Source organism: Globicephala melas, chromosome 8 (genome assembly GCF_963455315.2).
Source record: "Globicephala melas chromosome 8, mGloMel1.2, whole genome shotgun sequence".
In the NCBI taxonomy this organism is placed as follows: domain Eukaryota; kingdom Metazoa; phylum Chordata; class Mammalia; order Artiodactyla; family Delphinidae; genus Globicephala; species Globicephala melas.
In genome coordinates, this window is record NC_083321.1 from 13486708 (window position 1) to 13512332 (window position 25625).

Sequence of the window (25625 nt, forward strand, 5' to 3'; positions counted from 1 at the left end):
TAAAGAACAAGCACCTTGAGGAGTTCCCAAGGAGGGTGGCAGGACAAGCTCTCCTGGAAGCTGATAAAAAGATCTCACATCTAGAAGTGGTTTACCTTATTAAGAGTCTTGGGAAACAAAGTGGTCGTCCATAAGCAGGAAGGGGAGTCCTCGACCTGCTTCTCATACACTAGTCTCTATCAGGGAACCCAAAGAGAAAGATCCAGACACCCAAGCTCAGAAACACCAGTCTTTATACAGAGCTCTGCTGAGGGAAGCTGAGGGTGGTCAGGTGCCCGTCTCCACCTCTACCACTTCTGCCCAGGTGCTAAAGCCCACGTCCTTATGGATGAGCACCAGGCTGGGAGCAGGACCTGGCTCCTCGGGCACCACAAAGCACTTATCCTGGCTCTCGGAAAGGGTGACCTCGAAGACGTCCGGGGCTGGGGACCCGCCCCGTTCACTGCACGTGTCCAATAGTTCTGGCTCGGTCTGCAGGAGCACCACGGTGGGCTCAGAAGAGGCAGGTGGCACACAGGGTGGGCTGGAGGGTGCCTCGGGCTGATGACTGAGCTGGTGCCGCTTGAGGCTTTGGAGGAGAGTGTAGCCCATGCCACAGGTGGGGCAGCGGTAGGGCTTGTCGGCCAGGTGGGATTTGAGGTGGCGCCTCAGCTTGGTCGCCAGCGTGTAAGCACGGCCGCACTGGGGGCACGGGAAGGGCCTCTCGCCTGAGTGCAAGCGCTCGTGCGCGCGCAGCGTGTGGGGGTCCCGGAGGGCCTTCCCACACACGGGGCACAGGTGGGCCTCCCCAGTGTGGGAGATGAGGTGGCGCCGCAGTTCAGGCAGCTGGGGGAAGGCTTCAGCGCAGTGTGGGCAGCGGTAAGGGCGCTCCCCTGTGTGCAGCCGCAGATGCCCGCGCAGGCTGCCCCGCTGGCGGAACGCCCGGCCGCAGTGTGGACACAGGAAGGGCTTCTCCCCCGTGTGGAGCCGCATGTGGTTCCGCAGGGAGCCCTGGTTGGCCAGGGGCCGCCCGCACACAGGGCACGGGCACGGGGCAGGGGTCGCTGGCACCTGGTGTGTCTTGCGATGCAGCCGCAGGGAGGGCCGGCGGGCGAAGGCTTTGCCACACTGGTCGCAAGCAAAGGGCCGGGCACCCGAGTGTACAACCTGGTGCTCTCTGAGGTCTCGCCGGGTGCCGTAGGCCTTGGTGCACTGAGGGCAGGGGAATGGCCGCACCCCACGGTGGCCCAGCATGTGGGCTTTGAAGCTCTCCTCTGAGCTGTAGCTCTTGCCACACTCGGTGCAAAGGAAGGGCTTGTGGCCCGTGTGCACGAATGCATGCTTCTTCAAGTGGCACAGCTGCAGGAAGGCCTTGCCACACTCGGCACAGCGGTACCGTCGCCCCCGCTTCGGAGAGCCTCCCACCGGGCCAGGGGCGCTCCGCAAGCATGCGGGGAAGCCAGGGTGCTGCTGCTCTCCACTCTGCTGGGCCCCAGGCTCTGAGGTCTTCGCTCTGGGTGGCCGCTGATCACTGGGGCTACGCAACTTCCTGACTAGGTAAGCATGCAGCTGGGGGCCCCTGGCAGAAGATGAAGAACTTGCCTCACTGCTCTCAGGGCCCTGCTGGGGAGTGGAGCTGCTCTGAGGTTCAGGTGGCATCTGGGTCTGGGGTGGGTCCTCCTCATCTACACGGCCATCCTGAGGCAATGGGCCGAGTGGCTCGCTCTCCTTGGAAACTTGGTCCTGGATTCGGGGCTTAAGTCCAGGGCTCACCGCCTGGATGCGGGGCTGTGACTGGTGACCAGGATCTGCAAGGCAAGAATGGGGTGCTGGGCTTAGTAGAGACTGTAGCAGGGGGTCACGGTGGTCTCACCAGGAGATTATAGGAATATGTGTCTTCTCCTCCTCAGCCCCTGAACTGCAATGGGAGCAATGACACCAGTCTCTTCCCTGGAACATGAGCCACACACTCTGTTTATCTTTCTGTCCAGTTTCAGGTGCCTTCTGGGGAGGCTCTCCTGGGAACCATAGTGTCTAGACATCTGGATAATTTCTAGAGAAAGGCCATTCCAGAGTGCCCTTGTTCTCCCTCTGGAGACATGCACTTAGGATGAGTTGAGACCACCACCTCCTCACTTTAGGTCACGTGAAAATAAAGGAATCCCCATCCCCAGCCCAGACAGAAAAAACATAAGAAAACTGGAAACCTTATACACAACTTGCTGTCTTTGTCAGTGTGACCTTACTATTCCAGAAAACTTAACTCAGGAAGATAAAACTTGCAAATATCTATACAGTTGACCCTTGAAAAACACAGGTTTGAACTGCACGGATCCACTTATACGAGAATTTTTTTTCAACAGTAAATACCACAGCACTACATGGTTGAATCCACAGATGCAAAACCACAGATGTGAAACCTTGGATACGGAGGGTCAACCGTAAGTTATATTCAGATTTTCAACTGCCCAGAGGATCAGTGCCCCTAACCCCCGTGCTGTTCAAGAGTCAACTATATTGTTTATTCCAAGGAAAAGACCTGTCACTCTTTAATAAAAAGCATCAAATGACAGTTTACATCCCCAAATTCTCTGAACCTCTTACCTGAAAATTCTAGCCTTGCTGTCTCCACAAATCCTAAACTACTATGTCATGATCCTTACCCAATACTGATCGAGCCCCGACCCCATCCCACACTGAAAAATCCACCTTATACCAGACTTCAAAATTTCGATAAATATCCAGGCTTTGCCCTTCCCTCTCAGAAATGCTACTGTTCTCCCCTACTGTCTTATGCCATAAGCTTTGCTTTGTCTTATCAACAGGTTTTTTTGGTGATAATTGGGGAAGCCAGCATTTATTTGACACATACCCGTGCAAGGTTCTGCTGCATCCTCCCTGGGGGAGGCCACTTCCTGTTGTACAGCAGACTCCACTTCTGTCACCACAGCCAAGGATGCCTCTTCCTCTAGCCTGGGCTGGGTGGGGCTCAGGCCCTCCGAGGGAGGCTGGGGCCACATCAGCAGCTCAAAACCTGGCAGCACGACCCGGTACACCTGCAGGTGGAGCCTCTCGCTGATCCGCACTGGGGCCACGTTTCCCTCACCCTCCAGCCTTCCCCGCTGCACCAAACTGCAAAGCAGAGCAGGAGTTAGCTCAGGAGATCCCCTTCAAGTGGCCCTCCCTGAAAGCCCCAGATCCTGGGCAGTCTGAGTCCTAAAGGATCCCATGCCTTTGGAACACTCACTGCAAAGATCCCTGGGTGGGAACCAGAAGCCAGCTTCCGGTTCCATCCCATGCCACAACAGAAAGCCTCAAAGGAGCATCTTCACTACATACTCTCCTGTAACTTACCTAGTCCAGCCTGAACTCTGCTCACAAGCACACACATCTCCCCATGGGCCTAGTGACACGTCCTGAAATAAACCAATAAAAGTCTTTCTCCCATGTGTTTGAGGGGACCAGGGTGAAACAAACAACAAAAAAACCCCTGATGTAACCTCTCCTGAGACAGGTCTAAGATGAAGCCCCTAGAAGGTTAATGGTCTCTGGTCTGCCTCTATAGGACTATGCCGTTCGAGTTTTCATTCAATAAAGGCCAAAAAAACTGTCCCCTCACCTCCCTCCCAAAGTGTGGTGAATGACTGAATTGCACATATTATTGCCTTTCAGTGAATACCAAACAGAAGAAGTAGTAAGAGGTACATCAACTTTAAATTTGTTTTTCAGGACTTATGCAATGAAATCCTTTATCTGTGCTTTTTCAACTTTTGCTCCAAATAATCCTGGAGAATTAAAATAAAGGAAACGGCCATTCCTTTATTTTACATATGAGTTAAACGAGGCATGCCATCTAACTAGCTATGTGACAAAGCTAGGATTTGATCCCATGGCTTTTTTTTTTTTTAATAAATTTATTTATTTATGTTTGGCTGCATTGGGTCTTCCTTGCTGCACACTGGCTTTAGTTGCTGCGAGCAGGGGCTACTCTTCGTTGCAGTGCGTGGGCTTCTCATTGTGGCGTCTTCTCTAGCTGTGGAGCACGGGCTCTAGGCGTGTGGGCTCAGTAGTTGTGGCTCGCCAGCTCCAGAGCACAGGCTCAGTAGTTGTGGCGCATGGGCTTAGTTGCTCCATGGCAAGTGTGATCTTCCCAGGCCAGGGATCAAACCCGTGTCCCCTGCATTGGCAGGTGGATTCTTAACCACTGTGCCACGAGGGAAGCCCCCCCGTGGCTTTTTAATTCCAAAAACCTTTGCTCTTGACTTTCGTCGTCATTGCTGACACTCTACTAATCCAACTTTTTTTTTTTACATTTTGGCTGCGCTGTGCGGCCTGTGGGATCTTAGTTCCGGACCAGGGATCGAACCCGCGCCCCCCGCGGTGGAAGCGCTGGAGTCTTAACCACTGGACCTAGGGAAGTCCCATCTACTAATCCACCTTTTAATAACTTTTTGCACCTCCTCGGCTACCGCAAGTGAGGGGATGAGACAGTCCCTGAGAGAGAGGGCATAAACCATCTCCTATCTCTTGAAACACCGTGCATCTTCTAACGAACTGGAGAGTTACCGAGAAACGTCTGATCAAAATTTTCAGTCACGGAGACGTAAAGCCCTATCCCTCAATACCTCCTTCTGCTTTGGTTTCACTCCATGGCCCTTCTGCTCGGAGACAGACTCCTCTTCCAGTGGCCCCCAGAGCAGTCCTGGCTGCAAGGGTTCCCCAACACACCAGACCCCCAAGCGCTGCTCCTTGATGAGTGAGGGGCCAAGGGCCAAGCCCCGCGGGAGGCTCTTTAGAGCGAGGATGGCTCGGGTGGGTCCGGGCGAGAGGTCTTTGAGTCCCTGTGCACAGCCTTCTCTGGAAGGGCTCCATCCTGAGTCCGGTCCCAGGCGTGGATCGGGGGCTGCAGGGACAGAGAAAGACAGTGAGGAAGCGGCCCAAGAGGTCGTGGGGCGGGGAAAAGTGAGGGAGAAAACCGAGGTCCAGCTAGGCCTCAGGAGTCTGAGAGATATGTAAAGGCTCCAAGGGGGCCCCGGAAAAGTTTGAGGCGGTTCGAGGGCTCTTAAGAAGCTCCCAGAGGTTCTGAGGGCACCGAAGGAGGATGCCAGGCTCGGGAGGAAAAGGGTCGTGGGGGGAAAGAGTTGACCAGAGAACGTCAGGAGTATCTAGGCCAGGGCCGAGGGTCGGAGACATCGCAGGTCACTCACCGAACTGCAGTCTCTCCCACTCCAAGGGCAGCTCCTCCGCCTCCTCCATCCCGGGTCAGAAAGCCTCCCTCCGCCGGAAGTGAGACTCACCTTCTCAGCTCCCCCCGGAAACAGTCATTGACTACCAAATTTCCTTTCGGGAAAGAATCGTAAGAGTGAGACCTCATTGGTGCGCAGGACTGGGAGTTCGGCAGTAGTGGTGAGGCAAATCTCTGTCCGAGAACAATACGAGTTTAGAATTCCGGAGGTCCACTAGGGATTTGAGTATCCGGTAGAGAGGAACTAATTGTTTCAAGGGCTTCCTTTTGGGAGGGACGAGTCGGACGGTTATACAGTCTCTCCTCCAGGCGGGCACGTAAGCGGGCTCGTAAGGAAGTGGGCGGGGCTCCTGCGAAGGCCATGTTTGGGCCGGGCAGTGGGTCGGAAGTGGGTCGGAGGTGTGGCGGAAGTGGCTGGGGAGTGAAGCGACAGGGAGGGGGTGGTTCCCATTCGACCGCGTAGCCGGATGTTTGCCTGTCCTTGACAGGCGTGGCAGAGGGAGCGGTGCCCCACCACGGTGAGCTGCGGGGCGCGGGGTCTCCCTGGGAGGTGGTGGGGGAAGGAAAGGGACTGGCCTGGTCTTCTGAAGGGATGGGGATCCGGATGGGGAGGATCCGACCGGAACCGAGGAAGGGAGCAAGGGTGGAATGGGCCCTGGGAACCTGGCCTTCCTGCTGCGGGGATTCGGCCCGCCTCGAGGGTCTGAAGTGAGAGGACTTTGCTTCCTTGCTGCCTTCTTCCTGGCCTCCTCGCTCGCTGTCATTGAGCAAGCTCGTGGGAAGGGGAAGTCTCCCTGGTCCGATCTGGGGAAGAACTAAGACCAAGATATTTGGGGGAAGTATTCCACCTTTGCCACTTATTAGGCCACACTTTCATATCTATTTCTTAATCTGTGAAATGGGATAATTACACCCAATCCGGGTTTTGTAAACCATGAAGCTCTATGCAAATGTGATTGTAGTTAAAAGTTTTGCTGTTGTATTGTGGGATTTGCATTTTCACAATTCTGGAGCCCCAACTAGGAGGGCGATCCCCAGGCCAGAGAATACGATTTTAAGTTGTTATTTCAGTTGTCCATGGAGGAGATTAAAAGAGAAGCTTTACTTTGCCCTTTTGCAGAACTTTGAGAATCTCTTGAATGACAGTCCATTAGAGAAGTATTGAGGGATTGACCTGCACAAAGCGACCACCTTAAGGTAGACATGGATTAAAATCTTGACCTTGCTGTATGACCCTAAGCAACTTGCTTACTTTTTCTGGTCCTCGGTTTCTCAAACTGTAAAATGGGTTTAGTAATACATACCTCACTGGTGCTGTTGTGAAAAGATAATTTGTATCCAGTTCATGGTGGTTGGTTCCCTTTTCCTCTTAGGATACAAATTGATTTGTTCAGTCATTCAGCAAATGACTGAGCATCAGCTCTGTGCCAGATGTAATTTTGAGTAGGCAGGGTTTCTTAAACGGGAAAGAGGGCCTGTGAACCCCTTAAAATTTCATGCAAGATTTCATGCATGTGCTGATTTTTCTTAGGGAAAAAGTCCATAAATTTCTCCAGAATTTCAGAGAGCTCTAGGACTTCCCAAAGGTTAACACGCCTGCCTAAAGTGATTCTTGAAGATTATTGTAAAGGTAGAGATTTTACCAACTGAGAAGGGAAAAACTAATCTGACAATAAGGATTATTTTGCAGAGTGGAGCAGGACTTGTAAGTGACAGGAGTCTTAGGCAGCTAGGATGCTTCATTTCTACTACTTTATGTTACAATTGCCCTGCACTAGCTTCCCTCCCCCTCCCACTGAGTGGGAGCTGAGCTTCTGGGCTCACAGAGGGCAACAGCTGTGTGTTGGAGGGTAGTGAGGGAGGCTAGGCTGGCTGGGAGGTGGAAACAACTGTGATTAGTTGGGCTGGAAAAGGAGTTTATGGGGTGGGGGAGGGGTCAGTTCTGGAAGAACTGACAAAATAGAAGAGTTACTGGAAGAGGTGGAGTTCAAGCTCATCTCCCTTTTAGAGAGTGTCCCTCTCCCTCCCTCACACATACTTCAACTCCCAGCTGTTCCTTCTAATCCCGTTGTTCACTTCAGCACAAGTAATTTAGAATGCTGGAGAATTATATTTCTGGGAGGAGCCTTCACTTCTGTAGATGAGGAAATTTAGGCCTAGATAGGAAAAGGACTTGCTCAGCATCTTTGCAACTCAGTCAGGACTATAATCCAGTCCTCCATGTATCTCATCCCATGTTTTTTTCACTGCATCAAGCACCCACTCTGTGCAGAAAGACTTCTCTGGAACTGCTGTGGGCAGGGCAGAAGGAGCTCTTGGTGCCTGGGCAGTAACCAAAAAGAAGGGATGGAGAGAAGGCTCAGGCCTGGGGAGGGTTACTGTGAGCTAAATTCTGTCCCTGTTACCTGGCCAGGGGCCCCTTTGGGGGAGCCCTCACAGCTTCCTGGTTGAATATGGGGAGGAGCTTATAGCTGAATCAGGTGTGGATTTCTCAAGACTGAGGGCTGCTTGGAATGGGGAGCTGGGGTGAGGGGTACAGCAGCACTCGCTAGGAGATATGCATTCCCAAACAATAGAGAACGTCTTTCTCTGTGTTTGTGGTAAGGGACTTGTATTTTGGTAGTGAGCAGTGAATAAGGGTAGCAGATAAGGCCAGAGGAGAGGAAGAGGAAGAAAAATAAGTGGGTTTTTTTGGGGTTTTTTTCTGGCTGTTTGGCAGCTCAGTTTTGGCTCAGGAGCTTCAAACAGCTTTTGCTGCTGAATCAGTGTGGTTGCCCTGGTAACAGGGTAGTTGTTGCTAGGTTGTTGCTAAGTAAGTAAGTAGGGAGCTGCCGGTTTGCCATCCGGATGGAGTCTTTGCTGTGATGTGCGCAGGCGGTTGTCACATCGCTCAGAGGTGTTCAGGATCTGGAGCTGGGCCCACAGTTCTCCTCTCTTCTCCCTACCCACGCCTGGGTCTTGTCTGTGCTCCTTATCTGCCCTGCTGATTCTGTGACCATATATGTCATTTTTTGAGGCCGCAGGAATGCACTGGACTTAGAGCAGCCTCTTTGGGGTTGGACGAGTGGGTTGAATTGAAACTCCCGCCCTCACACATATGGTGAGCTTGTGAAGGGAGAGGGATTGGCTTCCGGTTAGGGCTGAGGGCAGAAGGTGCCTCCTCCAGGCTGCACTCAGCCACATCCATGAGGCCACACCCCAGAGCTGGGCAAACCCAGTTGCAGAGTTGGCTCCTCTCCCTCCCCGCATGCAACAGCTGTTGTTCTGTTTTCCACCTCCTGGATCTCTGGACTCTGGGTGTCGTGGGCTTCCTCCTTGCCCACCTGTACCCCCCAGTCCTTAAGGTGGTCTGTTGATCTTTCCCACCTTGAAACTAGTGTCAGGAGCTCCCCCCAGAGTAGATTGGGCTTGGGAGCCTCCAGGAGCCTGCAGATTGTCACAGTGACTGGCAGGAAGATTCCATTTCCTGCTCCTCATTCCTGTCCTGGGGCAAACCCAGCTGGGCCCCTTGGCCATGGCCTTTTTTTTTTTAGGTCTTATGGTCTCTGGCTACCTCCTCTTCCCTGGGCCAGGAGTGACGGATGGAGTAGCCGGGGCCACAGCTGACCTTTTTCAGGCAGGGGTTTGGAGCAGCCCTGTGCTCCTTAGATTCTTGCAATATCTCTTCCCCATCACTGCTGGGGCCTGGGAAGCTTCTGTGCTCTATGACCCTGGAGGAGAGGGGCATGGCCCTTGAACCTCTGCAGTTGGGACTGCTCGACTGAACCAGCTGGGTGGTGGGCAGTGCAGGGCCTGGCACCGCTCTTCCTTATGCAGCTGGAGGGCCTGAAGGCAGGCGCTGAGTTGTGCCATCCTGTGCCCCAGCTGCCTTTTCTGGCAACATGCCAGAAAAGTGTGGAGCCAGGAAAGCCAGGAGGAGCTACATGGAGCTCTTGACAGGGATGAGGAATGTTGAGGAACAGGGACAAGGGAGCTTGGAGGAGGAAAGAGTGGGAGCAGGAGGGCTTGCTGTAGAAGTTATGGGTGAAAAGAGTGTGTCACTGACCTGCCAACTCCCTCCTGTCCCCCAGGGTTCTCTTCAGGTTCTGCAGCGTGAAGCTGTGGGGCAGAGGCTCGGCCATGGACCCACTCTCAGAGCTGCAGGACGACCTGACTTTGGATGACGCCAGCCAGGCTCTGAACCAGCTGAAGCTAGCCTCCATTGATGAGAAGAACTGGCCCTCAGACGAAATGCCCGACTTTCCCAAGTCAGGTGGGTACGGCTGGATCTCAGCAGCCATAAGCGCCTGAGAAGGGAAGACCCCCTTCCTGTGGAAGGAAGACCCCAGGAGGACAGGATGTGGGCAAACAGACCAGCCCCAGGGTGGGGCTGGGAGCACAAGCCTTACTGGGGGGAGGGCCAAAGAGCACGAATCTCAGGGAGAAATTTGTGCCAGACCCCCAGATGATCCCCTGACTTTGCTGTGTTCCTCAGATGACTCCAAAAGCAGCTCCCCGGAACCTGTCACACACCTGAAGTGGGATGACCCTTACTACGACATTGCCCGGCACCAGATTGTGGAGGTGGCAGGTGAGCACACCTAGCCTTGCACCTTTTCCCTCATAGTCTGCATCCCTGGCTTAAGGAAGCCAGGCCCTCCTGCCTTAGGGGAAGGGGCTGCAGGGGAGGGGCCGCTCTGACCCCTGACTCTGGGGCTATTGAGGCTCCATGTGTCATTCATTAAAAATACAGACTTGATTGTGACGGCCACTTGGTCTGTTCACCTGCAACCACAACCTGACCTGTGACCTCAGCATCTCCACTGGCAGATGGCATGTGGGAGGCACTGTGAAAGCCCTGGGTTTGATTTCCAGCTCTGCAGTCTGAGCTCATTCCTTCCTCACAGGGTTGCTGAGAGGATGACAATGGTGAACGTATATCAGGACCTAGCCCACAGCCAGAACGTAGTTGGCCCTCAATAAGTGTTCATTCATCTCCCTTCCCTTTGCCCTCAGGTCAGCTTTTCTTCCCCATCAGTTATTGGGGAGCAGGGAGGTGCCAGTCCCTCCGGGGAAACCGTACCTCCAAGGAAGTCTGGAATGGCAGAGCCTCCTTCCAGAAGTTAGGAGGCACATGACTCCTGGAGCATCAGGTTCCCCACAGATGTGCTACCCTGCTACGAATGAGCGCAGAGCCCCCCCTTGGGTCTTGGCCTCAGTGAGCTCCCGCCCTCCTGTTCATAATGCAGGACCCAGAAGCCTCCAGGAGCAAGGGAGGTAGCAGAGATGTTGATGACCTGGTTTCTGCCTATAGGGTCCTAGTGCTAGACGAAGAAATTGGAATTGTAGGATCCTTTGTCTCTTCTTCAGCTGTAAGTAAGGATGGCAGCACGGCCCTGAGGCATTGGGGTGGGCAAGGGGAGCCACGTAGCTTGTGGCCCCTGGAACCCTGAGTGGTGCTGGCTGAAGGGGCCCTGGAGGCATTCGGCCATAGGGAAACAGCAGGGAGCTCCGTCTCTCCTGAATGCTGGGCTCAGGGAGGGATGGGGCAGTTGAGAGGGTTGTTCCTAATGTCAAGGTGTTTCCTTGGCATCTGTGTTCCTGATGCCTGCCCTGGTCTGGATTGGAGGACTTGGCTATGGCCTCTGTCACCCCTACAGAAGCAAGGCTGAGAGTTCTTTTTTGGCCTGGTCCTGCCCTGAGTACAGGAGAGTCACCTGAAGGCTCAGAACTTTCCTCACTCCTAGAGATGGACCTGACTGGGGCATAGGGATGTCTGATGTGAAGGAGTCTCTCTGCTGACATCCTCCTGGCTATGTGGCCAAGTCACAAGGCAGAGCAGGGAAGACTGCCCCCATCCCCACCAGGTGACCCCTGCAAGCAGAGCTGCAATATGTTTCTGTCTCTCCAGGGTGCGATGAGCCTGAGGGGGCCCAGCCAGGTAGGTGTGTAGGTGTGTTCCTGGCTCTCTGTGCTTGGCCTCTCTGGGCTGTGGATCAAGAAGGGCTCTTGGTGGAGGCCAGGTGGATCCAGCTTAATTGCAGCCCCACTCCAGGGAGCTGGGAGCTGGGAGCTGGTGGCACTTGGGAGCTGGAAATAGCAGGGGTTTTATGGGAGGTTTGACAGGGTGGGGACTGGGTGGGGAGCCCACACATCCAGAGCCCAAAGGGGAAGGAGCTCCAGGGGAGGGGGGGGTCTTGTCCATGGGGGTCGTGGGGCTGGCTGTAAGCAATGGCCGGGCTCGAGTGCTGGCTCAGGGCCCCTCTGGTGGGGTGTCCCCCATGTGTGTGCCTCTCTGACTGCTGAGAAGAGTTTGGATTGGCACTGCCAGAGCAAGAGTTGTTTGATGAGGCTATGGTGACTTCCTGGGAGGCCAGTTTCCTGGCCTTGGAAACCAGAGAAAGAGCCCACGTTAGAAGGGAGGATGTGTTATGTCCCCAACTCCTCTGTAGCCTCTGTTCTCCCTTGCTGGCAGTAGCTGTCATGCTCCACGGTCAAACCTGACTGGTCCACATGGGTTCTTTCCAGTGGTGTACTGGTAAAGGTTTAATAGTCTGCCCTCCAGAAAGAAAAAAAAGAAAAGGCTATTATTTGTATTATTTGTAACACGTGCAATTTCTAACTACAAATAGCAGATTTCTAGCTACCAACGATGATGTCAGCTGGCTTGCACTATTCCTGACAATTTCACATTTTAACCAATGTGCCCCAGCCCCCCACCTCCCATCTCCTTGGTTGGCCTGCTCTCAGGTCACGGGAGTGTGCTGGTCTGGCGGGTCCCAGAACGCCTGCTGGAGGAGCTGCTCTGTTGCTGATTAATACCCAGGTTCCCCTGGGAAGTTCCTGATCCGTATCTTGGGAATGCAGAGGTTTCATTCTCTGGCGGCTGGTCTTTTCCTGGTGCTTTCAACAAACACTGTGCCTCCTTTTTGAGCCCTCTCCCTCAGTGCTCTGGAGCCACCAATGCTGCCAGCTCCTTCTTTCCCTTCTTTTTCCAGGGTAAATCTGTTTGAATCTTCTGAGATGAGGAGGGGACTCCCAGGCCTTTATACACATGCTTCTTGTAGGAGCCGTTACCCTGCCTGCTGGCAAATGCCCGAGCCACTCAAGGACTTGGGCAATGGGACTCCACTCCAGGGAGGAGAGGACAGGCTAAGCCCTGGGGTTGCCCATGTCTCGTTCTTTGCTAGTCTGGGAGTCTTGCCATCCAGTCCCTCTCTGAGCCCCCTCCTTTGTCCCCCATCCCCATCCTGACTTTACTTGGCATGCATTTATAAAACACCTACTCTGGGAACAAGTCCAGTACTCAGCACTGAGGATTTTTTTTTTTAATATTTATTTATGCCTGTGTCAGGTCTTAGTTGAAGCATGCGGGATCTTTCATTGAGGCACGTGGGCTTCTCTCTAGTTGTGGCGCATGGGCTGCAGAGCATGTGGGCTGTGTAGTTTGTGGCATGCAGGCTCTCTAGTTGAAGTGCGCGAGCTCAGTAGTTGTGGCGCGTGGGCTTAGTTGCCCAGTGGCATGTGGGATCTTAGTTCCCCGACCAGGGATCGAACCCGCATCCCCTGCATTGGAAGGTGGATTCTTAACCACTGGACCACCAGGGAAGTCCCCAGCATTGAGGATTCATTGAGGAACAATGCACATTCCCTCCTTCAAGGAGCATACAGTCCAGGGAAGCAGTTCTTGAAACTGGTCAGGAGTCCTCCTTGAAAATATGAAAGGTGTGGACCTCTTCCCCAGAAAACACGTGCACGTGCTTGTAATATTTTTTATATAACATCATGACATTGGTGGATGCCCATTGATGGAAACCTGGTTGAGAACCCAATTTCCTGTTTACAAGTTGCTGAGGCAGCTGAGCGGTGGAACTACAGGCCTCTGGCCTCTCACCTCAGTTGCTTGCTTAACCAGTTACCAGCTCTTTAAATACCAGAGCCTTGTGAGCTCAGACTTTCTGCTCTGCCTAAGTCCTCAAATCTGCTGGCCAATGAGGGCTGCCTTACTGTTGGAGGGCAGTGATGAAGAGAATCTTTTAGAATCCTCCATGCTCCTCCCAGTGTTTTCCGCTATACCCTGGGCGTTTCCTCTGCTTAGAGGGGAGTAGACAGATGATGTCCCTCCGCCCCACAGGCTCATAATAGAAGGCCCAGGGGTTTCTGAAGCTCCAGATTGTCCACGAGGGTGGGCTGGGCAGTCTAACCCTTCATCCCTGCCCACTGCCAGTCTGCTCTTTCTCCTGTCAAAGCCTATGGGAAGTGAATCAGAGCAGGCCGCAGAGCCACCCCCAACTGGCCTGGAAGGAACCCAGCGCCTCAGGATCTGGTCCAGGGTGTGGAGGGGAACAGGTGACACCTGGTCTTTCAAAATAGACCTGCTGCTGGATGGAGCTGCACCATCTCCTCCTCAGACATACCTGCAGAGGGTTCTCTGCTTGTTAAGTCTGGAGAAATTCTGCCCCAGGCTTTGGGAAACTGTCCAAAGCAGTCTCATATCCCAGATAACATGGTGAGCAAACTCAGAAATAGAACCGTGCATACCGTGTAATGCCGACCTGTGACAGGCTACCAGCGTTTATTGAATACCTGTCACGTTGCTGGGCTCTGGACCATCTGGACATTTAAAGATGGACAAGACAGTCCCTGTCTTTGAGCTGCTCACAGCCACTAGAGGAGACAGACACATAAATAGTTATACAGGAGAGTCAGTGTTGTGACAGAGACGGGTGATGGTTCATGCTGGGAGCTATGAAACGGGACAGCTAACCTGCCTGCGGGGAGGAGGAGGGGACACAGGCTTCTGGGAGATTATGCCTGGGATGAGTCTTAAGGATTCAAAGGAGTTAGCCTAGAGGAGGGGAGCAGAATTGCCTAGAGGAAGTCTGTCTGGCATGAGAGACAGAGGCTAAAGCCACCTGCTGCGGACTGGGCCGAAGGTGTGCATGGTGTGAGCCTGCAGAGGGGGTTGGCGGGGCCAAGCCTCAAAGTCCTGTGAGACTTTCTAAGGGGCTTTTATACAGCTTGGGGTGGGGTTCAGGAAGAAAGAAGTCAAGGCAGGAGAGTCAAGGGCAGGTAGATGTTTCTAATTCTCCAAGGCTAGAAGCTGGGGCAGTTTAGAAAGGAGAACGGAGCCTCTCTCTGGGCTTGGTGGGCCAGGCCTCAGACCCTGACCCAGGAAATTCTTGGAGGGTCCTGACTAGGACCTTTGGCTAGGGCCAGCAGAGACTAGGCAGTGTTCTGGGTGGAGATGGAATCACTGGAGGGGTTGATCCAGAGGCTGGACACAGTGGGAGACTGCTGGGAGTGAGGCAATAGCTCAGGCCAGAGCACCAGGCTGCGCCACCAGCAGGGACTGGGGCCATGCTGCCCACATTCCAGAAGCCTTCCTCAGCCCCTCCAATGAGTCTTGCCCCAGCCCTTGAGAAAAGGGTCAGAGCCTTGGCAACCACTTTGGAAAAGCACTGAGTCCTGGGTTAAGTCACTCACTGACCAAGAAGGATCATCAAGATCATGGTTTATTTAACATGGAGAAGACACTCAGCAAGTTGTTGGGGAATCCCTGAATCCTCAGAGGTAGAAGGAGGACAGACTGTGTGGGCTGTGTAAGTGGTCTTTTTATTTGCCTGTGAAGCAGTGGGGATTAGGCAAGAATGACTCTGGAGAGGTGTGAGGGTAAAGATAAAGGGAAGGGCCCTGGGACATGGGGGAGTGGGGACCAGGCCTTGTCCCCATCGAGCTGTGCTTAGAGTCCCTGGTTCACACTGACCCTGGAAGAGCATCTCACCTTGGGAGGCTGTGGCATATGTCTCAGGAGCTCCCCAGCTTCATGACAAAGCCAGATGGTCAGACCATGAAATAGTGACTAGTTTTGGACAGACATCCCTCAGTGGTTACACTCAAATGAGCACCTTCCCAAAGTGTTACAAACTCCTCTCTACTCCATGTTTTTTAGAGTATCCTTAATGAGAAAGGAATGATTTTTAGAAATGTCCAGAGGTCAATCAACTGTGGCAAATAATTCTGGCAGTAAAATCAGAAAGTGTTGTTAGTAGTCAAAAACAAGACATGACTGTTAAGTAATCAGACTGATTTCCTCACTGGCCTCAGGCTTTCTGAGAAGGTAGCTTCAAGAAGTTTTTCAAATACAGGCTGCTTAGAGGAGATGCTTCTGGAATAGGTGTGGAGTTTTAAGATGATGTACGGCAAAGTAACAGTTGCTTTGGTGGGTGTGACTTTTTTTGTTTTCTTAGTTATGGTGAAATTTATATAACATAAAATTAACCATTTTAGGGGCTTCCCTGGTGGCGCAGTGGTTAAGAATCCGCCTGCCAATGCAGGGGACACGGGTTCAAGCCCTGGCCTGGGAAGATCCCACATGCCACGGAGCAACTAAGCCCGTGTGCCACAACTACTGAGCCTGTGCTCTAGAGCCTGCGAGCCACAACTGCTGAGCCTGCGTGCCGCAACTACTGAAGCCCACGCGCCTAGAGCCCATGCTCCGCAACAAGAGAAGCCACCACAATAAGAAGCCTGCACACCGCAACGAAGAGTAGCCCCTGCTCACCGCAGCAAAAGAAAGCCCGTGCACAGCAACAAAGACCCAACACAGCCACAAAAAAAAAAAAAAAAATTAACCATTTTAAAGTGTATACTTTGGTGGTATTTAGTACATTCACAATGTTGAACAACCACCATCTCTATCTAGTTCCATCATTTCATCCATTTCATCCATAGTTTCACCCATACCAACCCCCATAACCATAAGCATCAATCCCTATTCTCCCTCCCTCCCAGCACCTATAACCACTAATTTGCTTTCTGTTGTTACAGATTTACCTATATAGCTCATATAAATGGAACCAAACAATATGTAGCCTTTTATGTCCAGCTTCTTTCACTTAGCATCATGTTTTCAAGGTTCATTCACAATGTAGCGTGTATCAGTACTCCATTCCTTTTTATAGCCAATAGTCCATTGCATGGATACACCACAGTTTCTTCATCTACCCATCCATTGATGGACATTTGGGTTGTTTCCACCAGGCATGACTTTTTAAGAAGTCATGTTATTTTTTTGTGCCCCAGCTCTGTAGCCCTGAGACCACCTGTCCCTCTTTCTTCAGTGACACACCCTTGAGTGCAGGCACCTGCCCAGAGGTCTGTCCGCATGGGCCACTCTGGCCCCAACGCTAAATGGTACAGTCTCCAGGCCTGGCCCCTTTCAGATCCTCACCTGACTTCTCTTGGCTTATTGTTCACCCACTGTGCTCCACCTTTCTCCACACCTAGGAGATGACAAGTATGGGCGGAAGATCATTGTGTTTAGTGCCTGCCGAATGCCCCCGAGCCACCAGCTGGACCATAGCAAGCTCCTGGGGTGAGTACCCATGGGGAAGTGATGGAACCCGTGCTCAGATCCCCACTACGGCCTGGAGCCATTTTCCTTACTGTCCCTTCCTGCCCCGGGGGTACCAAGCCACCTCCCTCAAGGCCTCCCCTCTTCTCCTGAGGGATATTGGGAGCGCTGGGCTAGGTGTCAGATCTGGTTTCTAGTCCTGGAAACCATCTGTGTGACCTTGGAAAGTGTGTTCAGCTCTTTAAGCCTCTTTTTCTTCACTCTTCTTGGGGAATAATAATACAGCCCTTGTTCCTCATAGGAGTGAGATACTGCATTTGAAAATGCTTTGAAAAGTAAAATACCATCCAAATGTGAGGACTGATTATGATAACGATATGGTGCACTTCTGAGGCAGTTGCAGTTGTTCATCATTTACATGAATAATTAGTGTTATTTTGTGCCAAATCTGGTGCCAGCAACTTCTGTACCTATCCAGGTTCTAGTAGCTAAATACAGGTAATAGCTCTGTTTGGTCTAGAAATCTGATGCAAGTCCAAAGGCTGATTGAAAGCAGGAGTTTGACAGACTGTGTTCTGATAAGTGTTCATCGTTGAGCCACCACTAGGCCAGTGCTGGGTCCACAGCAGGTGCGGGATCCCTGGAGGCAGAGCCATAACTGACTTCCTCCTGAGGCTCCTCAGTGTGTGTACAGTTTCCATCTTGCACTCCTTTCCTGACACTTTAAAGCACTTCCTGCAATTGCAAATGTCTGCCCCGCCCTTACCAGCTCTTTGGGATCCTGAATGGTTGTGTGTGTGGAGGGGCTGTTGTGGGGTTGGGGACAGTCCGGGGCTACAGCAACAGAAGGGGAGGGCCTGACTGCAGAGCCCGTGCAGTCCTGTGAGCCAGGGCCAGGCCCGAGTCTCTCCAGCTTTGTGTGAATGCTTTCTCTCTGGTCTCCTGAGCCCTCCTCCCACTGCTCCTCCACCGTGCAGGCAGGCAGAGCCTGCTCCAGGCCCGTCACGTGGCCCAGCCAGGAACAGACCAAGAAGCCCAGCCTGAGGGTGGCTGAGTCACCTGTCCCCCTTTCTGGGTTTATTGTCACAGTATTTGACAAGGCAGGTGACAGACTCCTGGCCAGATTATGGGCTGAGTGGGAGGAGGTCAGAGGAGGTGGATGGGAAAGCACCCAGCTTTCAGGAGAGAGCGTGCTGAGCAAGGCAGCCTCCACTCTGGGGCTTCGTCTGCCTTCGGGAAGCCCTCTGTCACCCATCCTGTCCATCCTCCACTCCTTCCCAGCGGGATCTCCCCGCCACCACCTGGCCGGGCAGGGAGGTGCTTTCATCATGCATCAGTCCTGTCATCTTGTTTTCAGTCAGATTATCTCAGACTTGGCTTTTCCCAGCTGTCCTGCCAGATCTGGGGGGTTGAAATAGAAAGTACCTGAAGCTTGGATGCAGAAGACCAGTTAAACTTCAACTCTGCCTCTTACCAGCTGTGTGCTTGGGGTCAGGTCTCCCCTGAGCCCTGTGAAATGCCATTGTATTCATTTGTAAAGTATCACGGATTTCAAGAGTGTAGAACAATGTAGATGGCTATTAAGAAGAGCACAGACAGCAATAAATAACGTCTCCCATAACCCACCACCCAGAGAGAAAACCACTGTTAACAGTTTAGTGTATTCACTTCCCATTTTTTCTATAACATATACAGAACTCTATAGTCAGTTTTGTATCTTACATAATGTTTTTATATTCTGAGCATTAAACATTCTTCAAGGATATCCTTTCAAAAAATTTTGACATATGTGTATCCAGAAAAGTGAACACATTATGTATACTACTTGATGAATTTTCAAAAACGAAATACACCCATGTCATCCACACCTACAAACTTCCCTTTGCTCTTCCAGGCAGTACCCCAAAGGGTAACCACTGTTCTCACATCCAACTTCACAGGTTGGTTCTGTCTGCAGAAACATCCTGTGAGGTATTCTATTTATAGATCTCCTGTAATTTATTTAACCAACATTCTGTTCTTGGACACTTACTTTGCTGCTCATTTTTCCCCCCATTATAAAACAGGCTATAATGAACAGCCTTTTACAAAAACATTTCTGTTCATCTTTGATTAGTTCCTTGGGATAAATTCCTGGACATATTTTTATCAGGTCAGAGTATGAACATTTTATAGCTTCTGATAAACATCAGTTTATTGACCTCCAAAAGGTCATAACATTCATCAAAGGATGAGTGTATTTTCACTACAACTTTTGCTATTTTATTTATTTATTTTTATTTATTTTTTGCGTGGCATGCGGGATCTTAGTTCCCCAACCAGGGATCGAACTCATGCCCCCTGCAGTGGAAGCGCAGAGTCTTAACTGCTGGACCACCAGGGAAGTCCCTAAGTTTTGCTATTTTATAGTTGCAAAATGCCATCCTTTTATGTGACAGCTCTTTTCAAACTGCAAAGTGCTCAATGTGTGTAAGGGGTAAATTACTGTATAGTGATAATGATGGGAATCAAGATAATAAATCCAGCATAAGACACCTCACATGTCCCCCAGTGCTGGCACCCATGGACCAATGTTTAGGTTAGCCTCTCTGGGATAGGTCAGGTTGTGTCTGGGCACTTAGTCACATCCTTGGGCACTTCCCAAGGCTCCTTCCCGGGCTTCCCTGGTGGCTCAGTGGTTAAGAATCCACCTGCCAGTGCAGGGGGCACGGGTTGGAGCCCTGGTCCAGGAAGATCCCACATGCCGCGGAGCAACTAAGCCTGTGCGCCACAACTACTGAGCCTGTACTGTAGAGCCCGCGAGCCACAACTACTGAGCCCATGTGCCACAACTGCTGAAGCCCACGAGCCACAACTACTGAGCCCGTGAGCCACAACTACTGAAGCCTGCGCGCCTAGAGCCCATGCTCTGCAACAAGAAAAGCCACCGCAATGAGAAGCCCACACACCGCAGTGAAGAGTAGCCCCCACTCACTGCAACTAGAGAAAGCCAGCGCACAAAAATGAAGACCCAACACAGCCAAAAATAAATTAACTAATTAAATAAATTTAAACAAAAGCCGTCAGATTTCTAATTAATAACTGTAAGCTTTCCAAATCATTAAAAAAAATAAAAACGCTCCTTCCCTCCTTTCCCTCCTCCCCTCCTTTCCCTCCTCCCCTTGGAAGCCCTTAGCATTCCTGCATGCCCAGCCTCCCAGCCTGGAGTGGTGTTCCTGCTGGGGCCTGGGAGCTGTTGGCCAACCAGAAAGAGGGTTTTCCACTGGGCTCCTCTCCCTTTCTGGAATTCATGTTCACTCAATTCATACTTCTCCACCTCAGGTGGGCCCAACACCCGTATGTGTGTTTGTGTTGGGTGGTAGGTATTGTGTTGTGAGCATAGGGAACTTGAGGTGTGGGTCTTTGGTCCACAGAACGTCCAGTGACTGGAGCAGGGGAGGGGACCCTCTGACCACCCTGATCCCCTTTCGTGGGCACAGTGTTCTACAGACAGCGCTGGGAGTGTAAAAGGCAGAGCTGTCCCATGATCAACAAGGCGAAACTTGGAGTTAGTTCACCTCCAGTCTCCACCACAAGCTGTGTGACCTCAGAGAAGCACTTGACCTCTCTCAGCCTCACTGCCCTCGCTCGTAAGAAGGGGATAGTATTGGCCTCCATTATAATGAGGAAGGCACGAGATATTGCATACAAAGTGCTTGGTAGACACTAAGAGCTTAATACTGGTAAATGGTGACTGTCATCATTACTGTTGACTCAGGGCAATCCTGTGAGTGAAATGTTATTCCCATTTTTACTGCAGGTATGTGAGATGGCTCCAGTTAGAGTCCTGGTCTCCTGACTCCTAGTCAGTGCTCAAACCTGAGAGCTGCTGTTGTTCTTATTATTCCTCCACGCAGCCCAGCCACTACCTCGTTCCTCCTCCACCCCAACATGGTGACTGATTATGCAGCCAGAACAGACAGGGCAGGAGAGGGGCTGGCGGAGGCAGGAGGAGGGGATTCCTGGGGCACTGGTTCTGTCTTAATGGGGCCCCACTTGCATACAGGGCAGGCCTGAGTGGGGCTCATCTCTTACAGATACCTGAAGCACACCCTGGACCAGTATGTGGAGAGCGACTACACGCTGCTCTACCTGCACCATGGCCTGACCAGCGACAACAAGCCCTCCCTCAGCTGGCTCCGGGACGCCTACCGGGAGTTTGACCGCAAGTGGGTTAGGGCCTCGGAGGAGCTCCAGGGCCCGGGGTCCAGCAGCTCTGCCGGGTTCTGGGCTGCCCTCTGCTTGGGCAGGAACGTATTCCATGCCGGGGGAGGCGGGTCCCCCCTACCTGGGTAAACTAAACACAAAGAGTCTCAAGTTGGAATGGCCTGGGCTTCAATCCCAGTTTCTCTACTTACTCGCTCTGTGACCTTTCATCTTACTTAACCTCTCTGAGCCCGTTTCCTAATCTGTAAAATAGGGCAACAATGGCACTTACCTCGAAGGCTTACTGTGAGTCATCAAATCAGTAACTGTACATTAAGAGCTTAGCTCTGTGCCTCTCCTACCATGCCCACTCCTGAGTTCCCCGTTCTGCCTCTGCAGGTACAAGAAGAATATCAAGGCTCTGTACATCGTGCACCCCACCATGTTCATCAAGACCCTGCTCATCCTCTTCAAGCCCATCATTAGGTGAGTGGGCCCAGGGCGGGGCACTCGTCTCTTGTGCTTCCCCTTGAACTGTGAAGCAGATACCTGAGGAAGCCAAGCATCCTGGGGACCGACCACTTTGGGGCTAGGCCTCAGTCTGATCTGGGTGGGCTGCTGAGGAGAAAGTGGAGGCTTGCTGAAGCGGGCCTACCCTGGACCCATACCCTTTCTTCCATCGGCAGCTTCAAGTTTGGGCAGAAGATCTTCTATGTGAATTACCTGAGTGAGCTGAGCGAGCATGTGAAGCTGGAGCAACTGGGGATCCCTCGCCAAGTGCTCAAGTGAGACCGCGGTGGGGGCTGTGTGTGCCCACCGGGCACACTGTCCACATATATCATGTTTGTGGGGGTAGGATGTGCCGGCCAAGGGGAGAAGCAGCCTTGACAGCGCCAGGATACACAGGGGAAGCAGATGTGATGAGTAAGGGGCAGCACATGGGGTCAGAGCAAGTCCAGATCCCGTATCTGTCACTGAAAAGCTCTGTAACTGAATCTCTTTAAAGTCTTCACTTCTGTGTAAAGCTGGGTGGGTGGGAGGACTGAATGAGGTTATCCACGTAAGATAGCACAGTAAGTGCCTGACACACAAGAGGTGCCACAGTGACTGCAGAGCCAGGTGGGGGCCCTGACCCTCCCCGCTGCTTCCCCAGGTATGATGACTTCCTCAAATCCACCCAGAAGAGCCCCGCGACAGCCCCCAAGCCCATGCCGCCGCGGCCCCCTCTGCCCAACCAGCAGTTCGGGGTCTCCTTGCAGCAGTGAGTATGCGAAAGGTGGGCGGGGCTGGCACCTGGGGACCAGGAGGACTGCAGACCCGTCACTGCGTTGTGCCCACAGCCTCCGGGAGAAGAACCCAGAGCAGGAGCCCATTCCGCTCGTGCTGCGGGAGACCGTTGCCTACCTACAGGCCCACGGTGAGTGCCAGGGAGCCCTCTCCCATCGGGAAGCTGCTGGGCAGGGCTGGGCAAGGTCCCACGTGCGCCAGCACCCACACTGACCCTGACCGGGACCCCAAGACACAGAATGGGTGGGGAGTCCGCACGTTGCCCCAGAGCTCTGAGACTCACCAGGCCCCACTGTTTCCCAGCTCTCACCACTGAGGGGATTTTCCGGAGGTCGGCCAACACCCAAGTTGTACGGGAAGTGCAACAGAAGTACAACATGGGTGAGTGGCCCCAGGGATGTGTCGAAGCCCAGAGGGCCAGTACAGATCATGCGCGTGCACATGTGTGTGTGTGTGTGTGTGTGAGTTTTCTGTGGCATTTGGTATAATTACATGGGTCTCACTCCTGCCTGGTTGTCCCAGGCCTACTTTCTCATAGGTCAGTCTTCTGGAGCCTGGGTTCAGGGTCATTCAGAGGCGAGGAATAACTGTGGTGTGTGCTCGGGGGCCCCACTCCCCAGATGGCCTGACCCTGTGCCCCCTGTCCCAGTGGGAGGAGGAGGCTTGTGGCCAAGGGTGAAGTCAGGCTGTGGGGCCTGCTTGGCCTCCGGATTGGCTGCTGGTCTCCAGGCTCGGCCCAGCTCCTCCCCTCCCCACCCCCCAGGGCTGCCTGTGGACTTCGACCAGTACAATGAGTTGCACCTGCCAGCGGTCATTCTCAAGACCTTCCTCCGGGAGCTTCCTGAGCCCCTGCTCACCTTTGACCTCTACTCCCACGTTGTGGGTTTCCTCAGTGAGTGCCCCTCTCCCCCTTCTCCAGCTTCTTCAGGGTGGGGTTGCAGCTGAACTCAGAGCAGGTGGGTTTGGCCTGTCCTTCAAGGAAAGTCTGGTTGGGTCTTCCCCCTAGCCTCATGACAGGGCTTCCCGAACCAGTCCAGCCATGGGCCCCTGTGACCTGGGCCCCCCTTCCTCATAGACATTGATGAGAGCCAGAGAGTGGAGGCCACGCTGCAGGCCTTCCAGATGCTGCCCGAGGAGAACTACCTGGTGCTGCGTTTCCTCACTGCCTTCCTGGTGCAGGTGAGACCTCAGCCTGGGCCTCTACCACTTACCTGGAGGAGAGAGGGAGGAGGAGTTGCCGTGGCTGCTGCTCCTGGGTGTGGTTGCCAGGCGTGGGAGGCGGCGTCTCTGGCTTCCTGCTGCAGCCCCCTGATTCCTTCCACAGATTTCTGCCCTCTGTGACCAGAACAAGATGACCAACACTAACCTGGCTGTTGTCTTCGGCCCTAACCTGCTGTGGGCCAAGGATGCTGCCATCACCCTCAAGGCCATTAATCCCATCAATACCTTCACCAAGTTCCTCCTGGATCATCAAGGGGAGCTGTTTCAGCCCTGACTCCAAGGGGCTCTGAGCCCAGCCCCTGCCCCACCCGCCCCCTTCTCTGATAGCCCCGGTTTGGACTCTTCCTCTTGGCTTCAGCCTTACGGGAGCCCAGGGCTCCTGCCCAGAAAGGGGCTGTGAGCCCCCTGGAGACAGAAGCTGGAGCCAGCCAACTGGACAGCTCCTCCTCCCCTCCTGTCCAGCCCACCTCACCGGCCCCAGGGGCCTCGCTGTAACCACAAGACGTTTTTCTTCGCCTTATACTTCTCACTGCCTCTTTGGATCCCTGGCTCCTGCCGGGCTCTGCAGAGCTGGCCTTGGCTCTTCAGGCAGGAGGACTGGCCCCAGCAACTGCTTGCTTATCTGCTTTCTCCTGCCTCTTCCCCTGGCAACTGGAGATGCCAAAATCACTGCCGGCTGGGCTGGTAGCTGGGGCTGGTCCTCCCCTTCCCGACTGCTGGGGAATGAAAGGCTGAGCTGGCCTGGGCTGGCCCTGCTGTGACTCCTCCCTGTCTGGGTGAAGGCCTGGTTGCAAGCACCCTGTTCCTGTCCTCCCCTCTGGTGGCTCAGCCTCTGGCATTTACACAGTTAACGAATGACAGCCTGGAGTCCTATGTCTGCCTTCTCTTCCACACATCCTGGGTCAGCCTTTCCCAAGTGGTACTGCCCCCAGGGTGTCTTAGCCCCCTGGTTCTGCCAGGACTGGCAGCTTGGATGACAGGGCTGAGTCCCAGCATCCATTCAAAATAGACACCCCACTCTCACCCCTGAGAGCCTCCTAGTGTCTGGTCAGACCACTGACAACCAGTCCCCGCCCACTCCACCCCCCATGCCTTGCCTCCCCTCCCTTCCTACTTGGACAGATCCTTAGGCACGTCTGTTGTGGAGTCACACCGGTCCCTGCTCTGGCCAGGGGTGACTCAGTGCCTCAGGATCTGGGGTGGCTCCTTCCTCCAGTTTTGGACTCCTGGAGGGGCTGGGTGGAGATTTTGCTAATTAGATTGGCCCCTGCCAGGTAAGTTCTAGCAACCTCCCCTTGGACTCTGATGATGATGGATATCCCTCTTTCCAGCTGTCCCTTCCTGGTGAACCACCTTCCTGCAGCCATGGCCAGAGCCTGTACTGTGGCGGTCCTCACTGACCAGTCCTGCCTCATCTGCGAGCCGGGTGTGGCCTGGGCCTGACCTCACTGGGCTCTTTTCCCAGGACACTAGCATGTCAGGAGTCCCAAGGCCTGGTGTGGCTGCTATCAGTCCCTGTGTCTCCAGGCCAGGCCCAGGCTTCTGATTTCTGCCTGCCTTCCTTTGTATCAGGTGTTGCTCAGAGCCCCATTTACTGGGGAGCCTCGTGGGTCTATTTGGTCTCTCCCCTATCCACCCCCAACTGGTCTTTACCTGGGGGTGGGGGGACTTGTACAGTGAATCAAGTATTCACATTCACAATGACTTCCTTGGCACCAATCATGTATTTCACCTTTGCACTTTTTATACTTCAATAAAAATGGAGATGGAAAACTGCCCATCTGGCTGATAAGGAAGTGGGCGTGGAGGCTCATAACTGGGTGGGAGGTGTGGTATGGCTGCGGAAGAAGAGCAGATAGGGGCTTCAGGAAGTCCCCTCCCCAGTCAATCTGACCCCTTCCTCATCCTGCTTACTTGTGAGCCGGTATGAAGCCAGCTTTCTGACCATATTCCAGGCTTAGAAGTGTGAACAGTCCCCTTCCTTTTTGCACCTATACATTCCAACTGGCCACCAAGTGCTATATCCTAAAACCAGGACCTCTCTCCCCCAAACAGAGCAGACTGTGGTGGACCACAGCACAAGCTTTAGAGTGAGACCAGGGCTTGAATCCTAGTTCCATCACTCACAGCCAGCTCTAACTGGTAATTGTCATGTAACTGGTCCCACGTCCGAGACTGTTGCTTCATTTCTCTGAAGATCAGACACACAGTCATCCCTATGTGTGGGGGACTGGTTCCAGCCACCCGACCCCGTGACACCAAAATCCAAGGATGCTCAAGTCCCTTCTATCAAGTGGTGTAGTATCTGCAATATAACCTACACACATCCTCTCTTTACATCATTTCTAGATTACTTATAATACCTAATACAAT

At 53.1% G+C, this 25625-nt stretch overlaps 2 protein-coding genes across 5 annotated transcripts; one reads left to right on the forward strand and one right to left on the reverse strand.

Annotated features, from left to right (window-relative positions):
- Positions 1–216: 216 nt before the first annotated feature.
- Positions 217–5702, reverse strand: ZNF408 (zinc finger protein 408). Its single transcript, XM_030864527.3, has 5 exons — positions 5187–5702; positions 4605–4882; positions 3334–3395; positions 2852–3111; positions 217–1787 (listed from the first exon to the last, which is right to left on the reverse strand). The coding sequence occupies exons 1-5, from the start codon at positions 5233–5235 to the stop codon at positions 268–270; spliced, it is 2169 nt and encodes a 722-aa protein (XP_030720387.1). The 5' UTR covers positions 5236–5702; the 3' UTR covers positions 217–267.
- ARHGAP1 (Rho GTPase activating protein 1) lies at positions 5312–23690 on the forward strand. Of its 4 annotated transcripts, none has more exons than XM_060303256.2 (14): positions 5356–5385; positions 6345–6421; positions 9295–9476; positions 9699–9794; positions 16493–16580; positions 20636–20767; positions 21144–21230; positions 21431–21529; positions 21898–22005; positions 22085–22161; positions 22335–22412; positions 22795–22923; positions 23107–23210; positions 23356–23690. In XM_060303256.2, exons 3-14 carry the CDS (start codon positions 9344–9346, stop codon positions 23524–23526), a joined length of 1302 nt encoding a protein of 433 aa, XP_060159239.1. In that variant the 5' UTR covers positions 5356–5385; positions 6345–6421; positions 9295–9343; the 3' UTR covers positions 23527–23690. The 4 variants fall into 4 exon arrangements, with proteins under 4 accessions (XP_060159240.1, XP_060159239.1, XP_030720404.1 ...); XM_060303255.2 differs by lacking the exon at positions 5356–5385 and adding an exon at positions 5620–5742; XM_060303257.1 differs by lacking the exon at positions 6345–6421 and having other exon boundaries at positions 5312–5385.
- The last annotated feature ends 1935 nt before the right edge of the window (positions 23691–25625 follow it).

What these genes read in the sequence shown, in the direction of transcription:
- ARHGAP1 (XM_060303257.1), top strand. Translation starts at nt 9,344, where the DNA reads ATGGACCCACTCTCAGAGCTGCAGGACGACCTGACTTTGGATGACGCC. An exon ending in CCAGATTGTGGAGGTGGCAG is followed by an intron (nt 9,795 to 16,492) that starts GTGAGCACACCT and finishes CTCCACACCTAG; the next exon opens with GAGATGACAAGTATGGGCGG. An exon ending in GACCATAGCAAGCTCCTGGG is followed by an intron (nt 16,581 to 20,635) that starts GTGAGTACCCAT and finishes CATCTCTTACAG; the next exon opens with ATACCTGAAGCACACCCTGG.
- ZNF408 (XM_030864527.3), bottom strand. Translation starts at nt 5,235, where the DNA reads ATGGAGGAGGCGGAGGAGCTGCCCTTGGAGTGGGAGAGACTGCAGTTC. An exon ending in TGAAACCAAAGCAGAAGGAG is followed by an intron (nt 3,396 to 4,604) that starts GTATTGAGGGAT and finishes GGTTTATTTCAG; the next exon opens with GACGTGTCACTAGGCCCATG. An exon ending in TGCAGCAGAACCTTGCACGG is followed by an intron (nt 1,788 to 2,851) that starts GTATGTGTCAAA and finishes CTTGCCTTGCAG; the next exon opens with ATCCTGGTCACCAGTCACAG.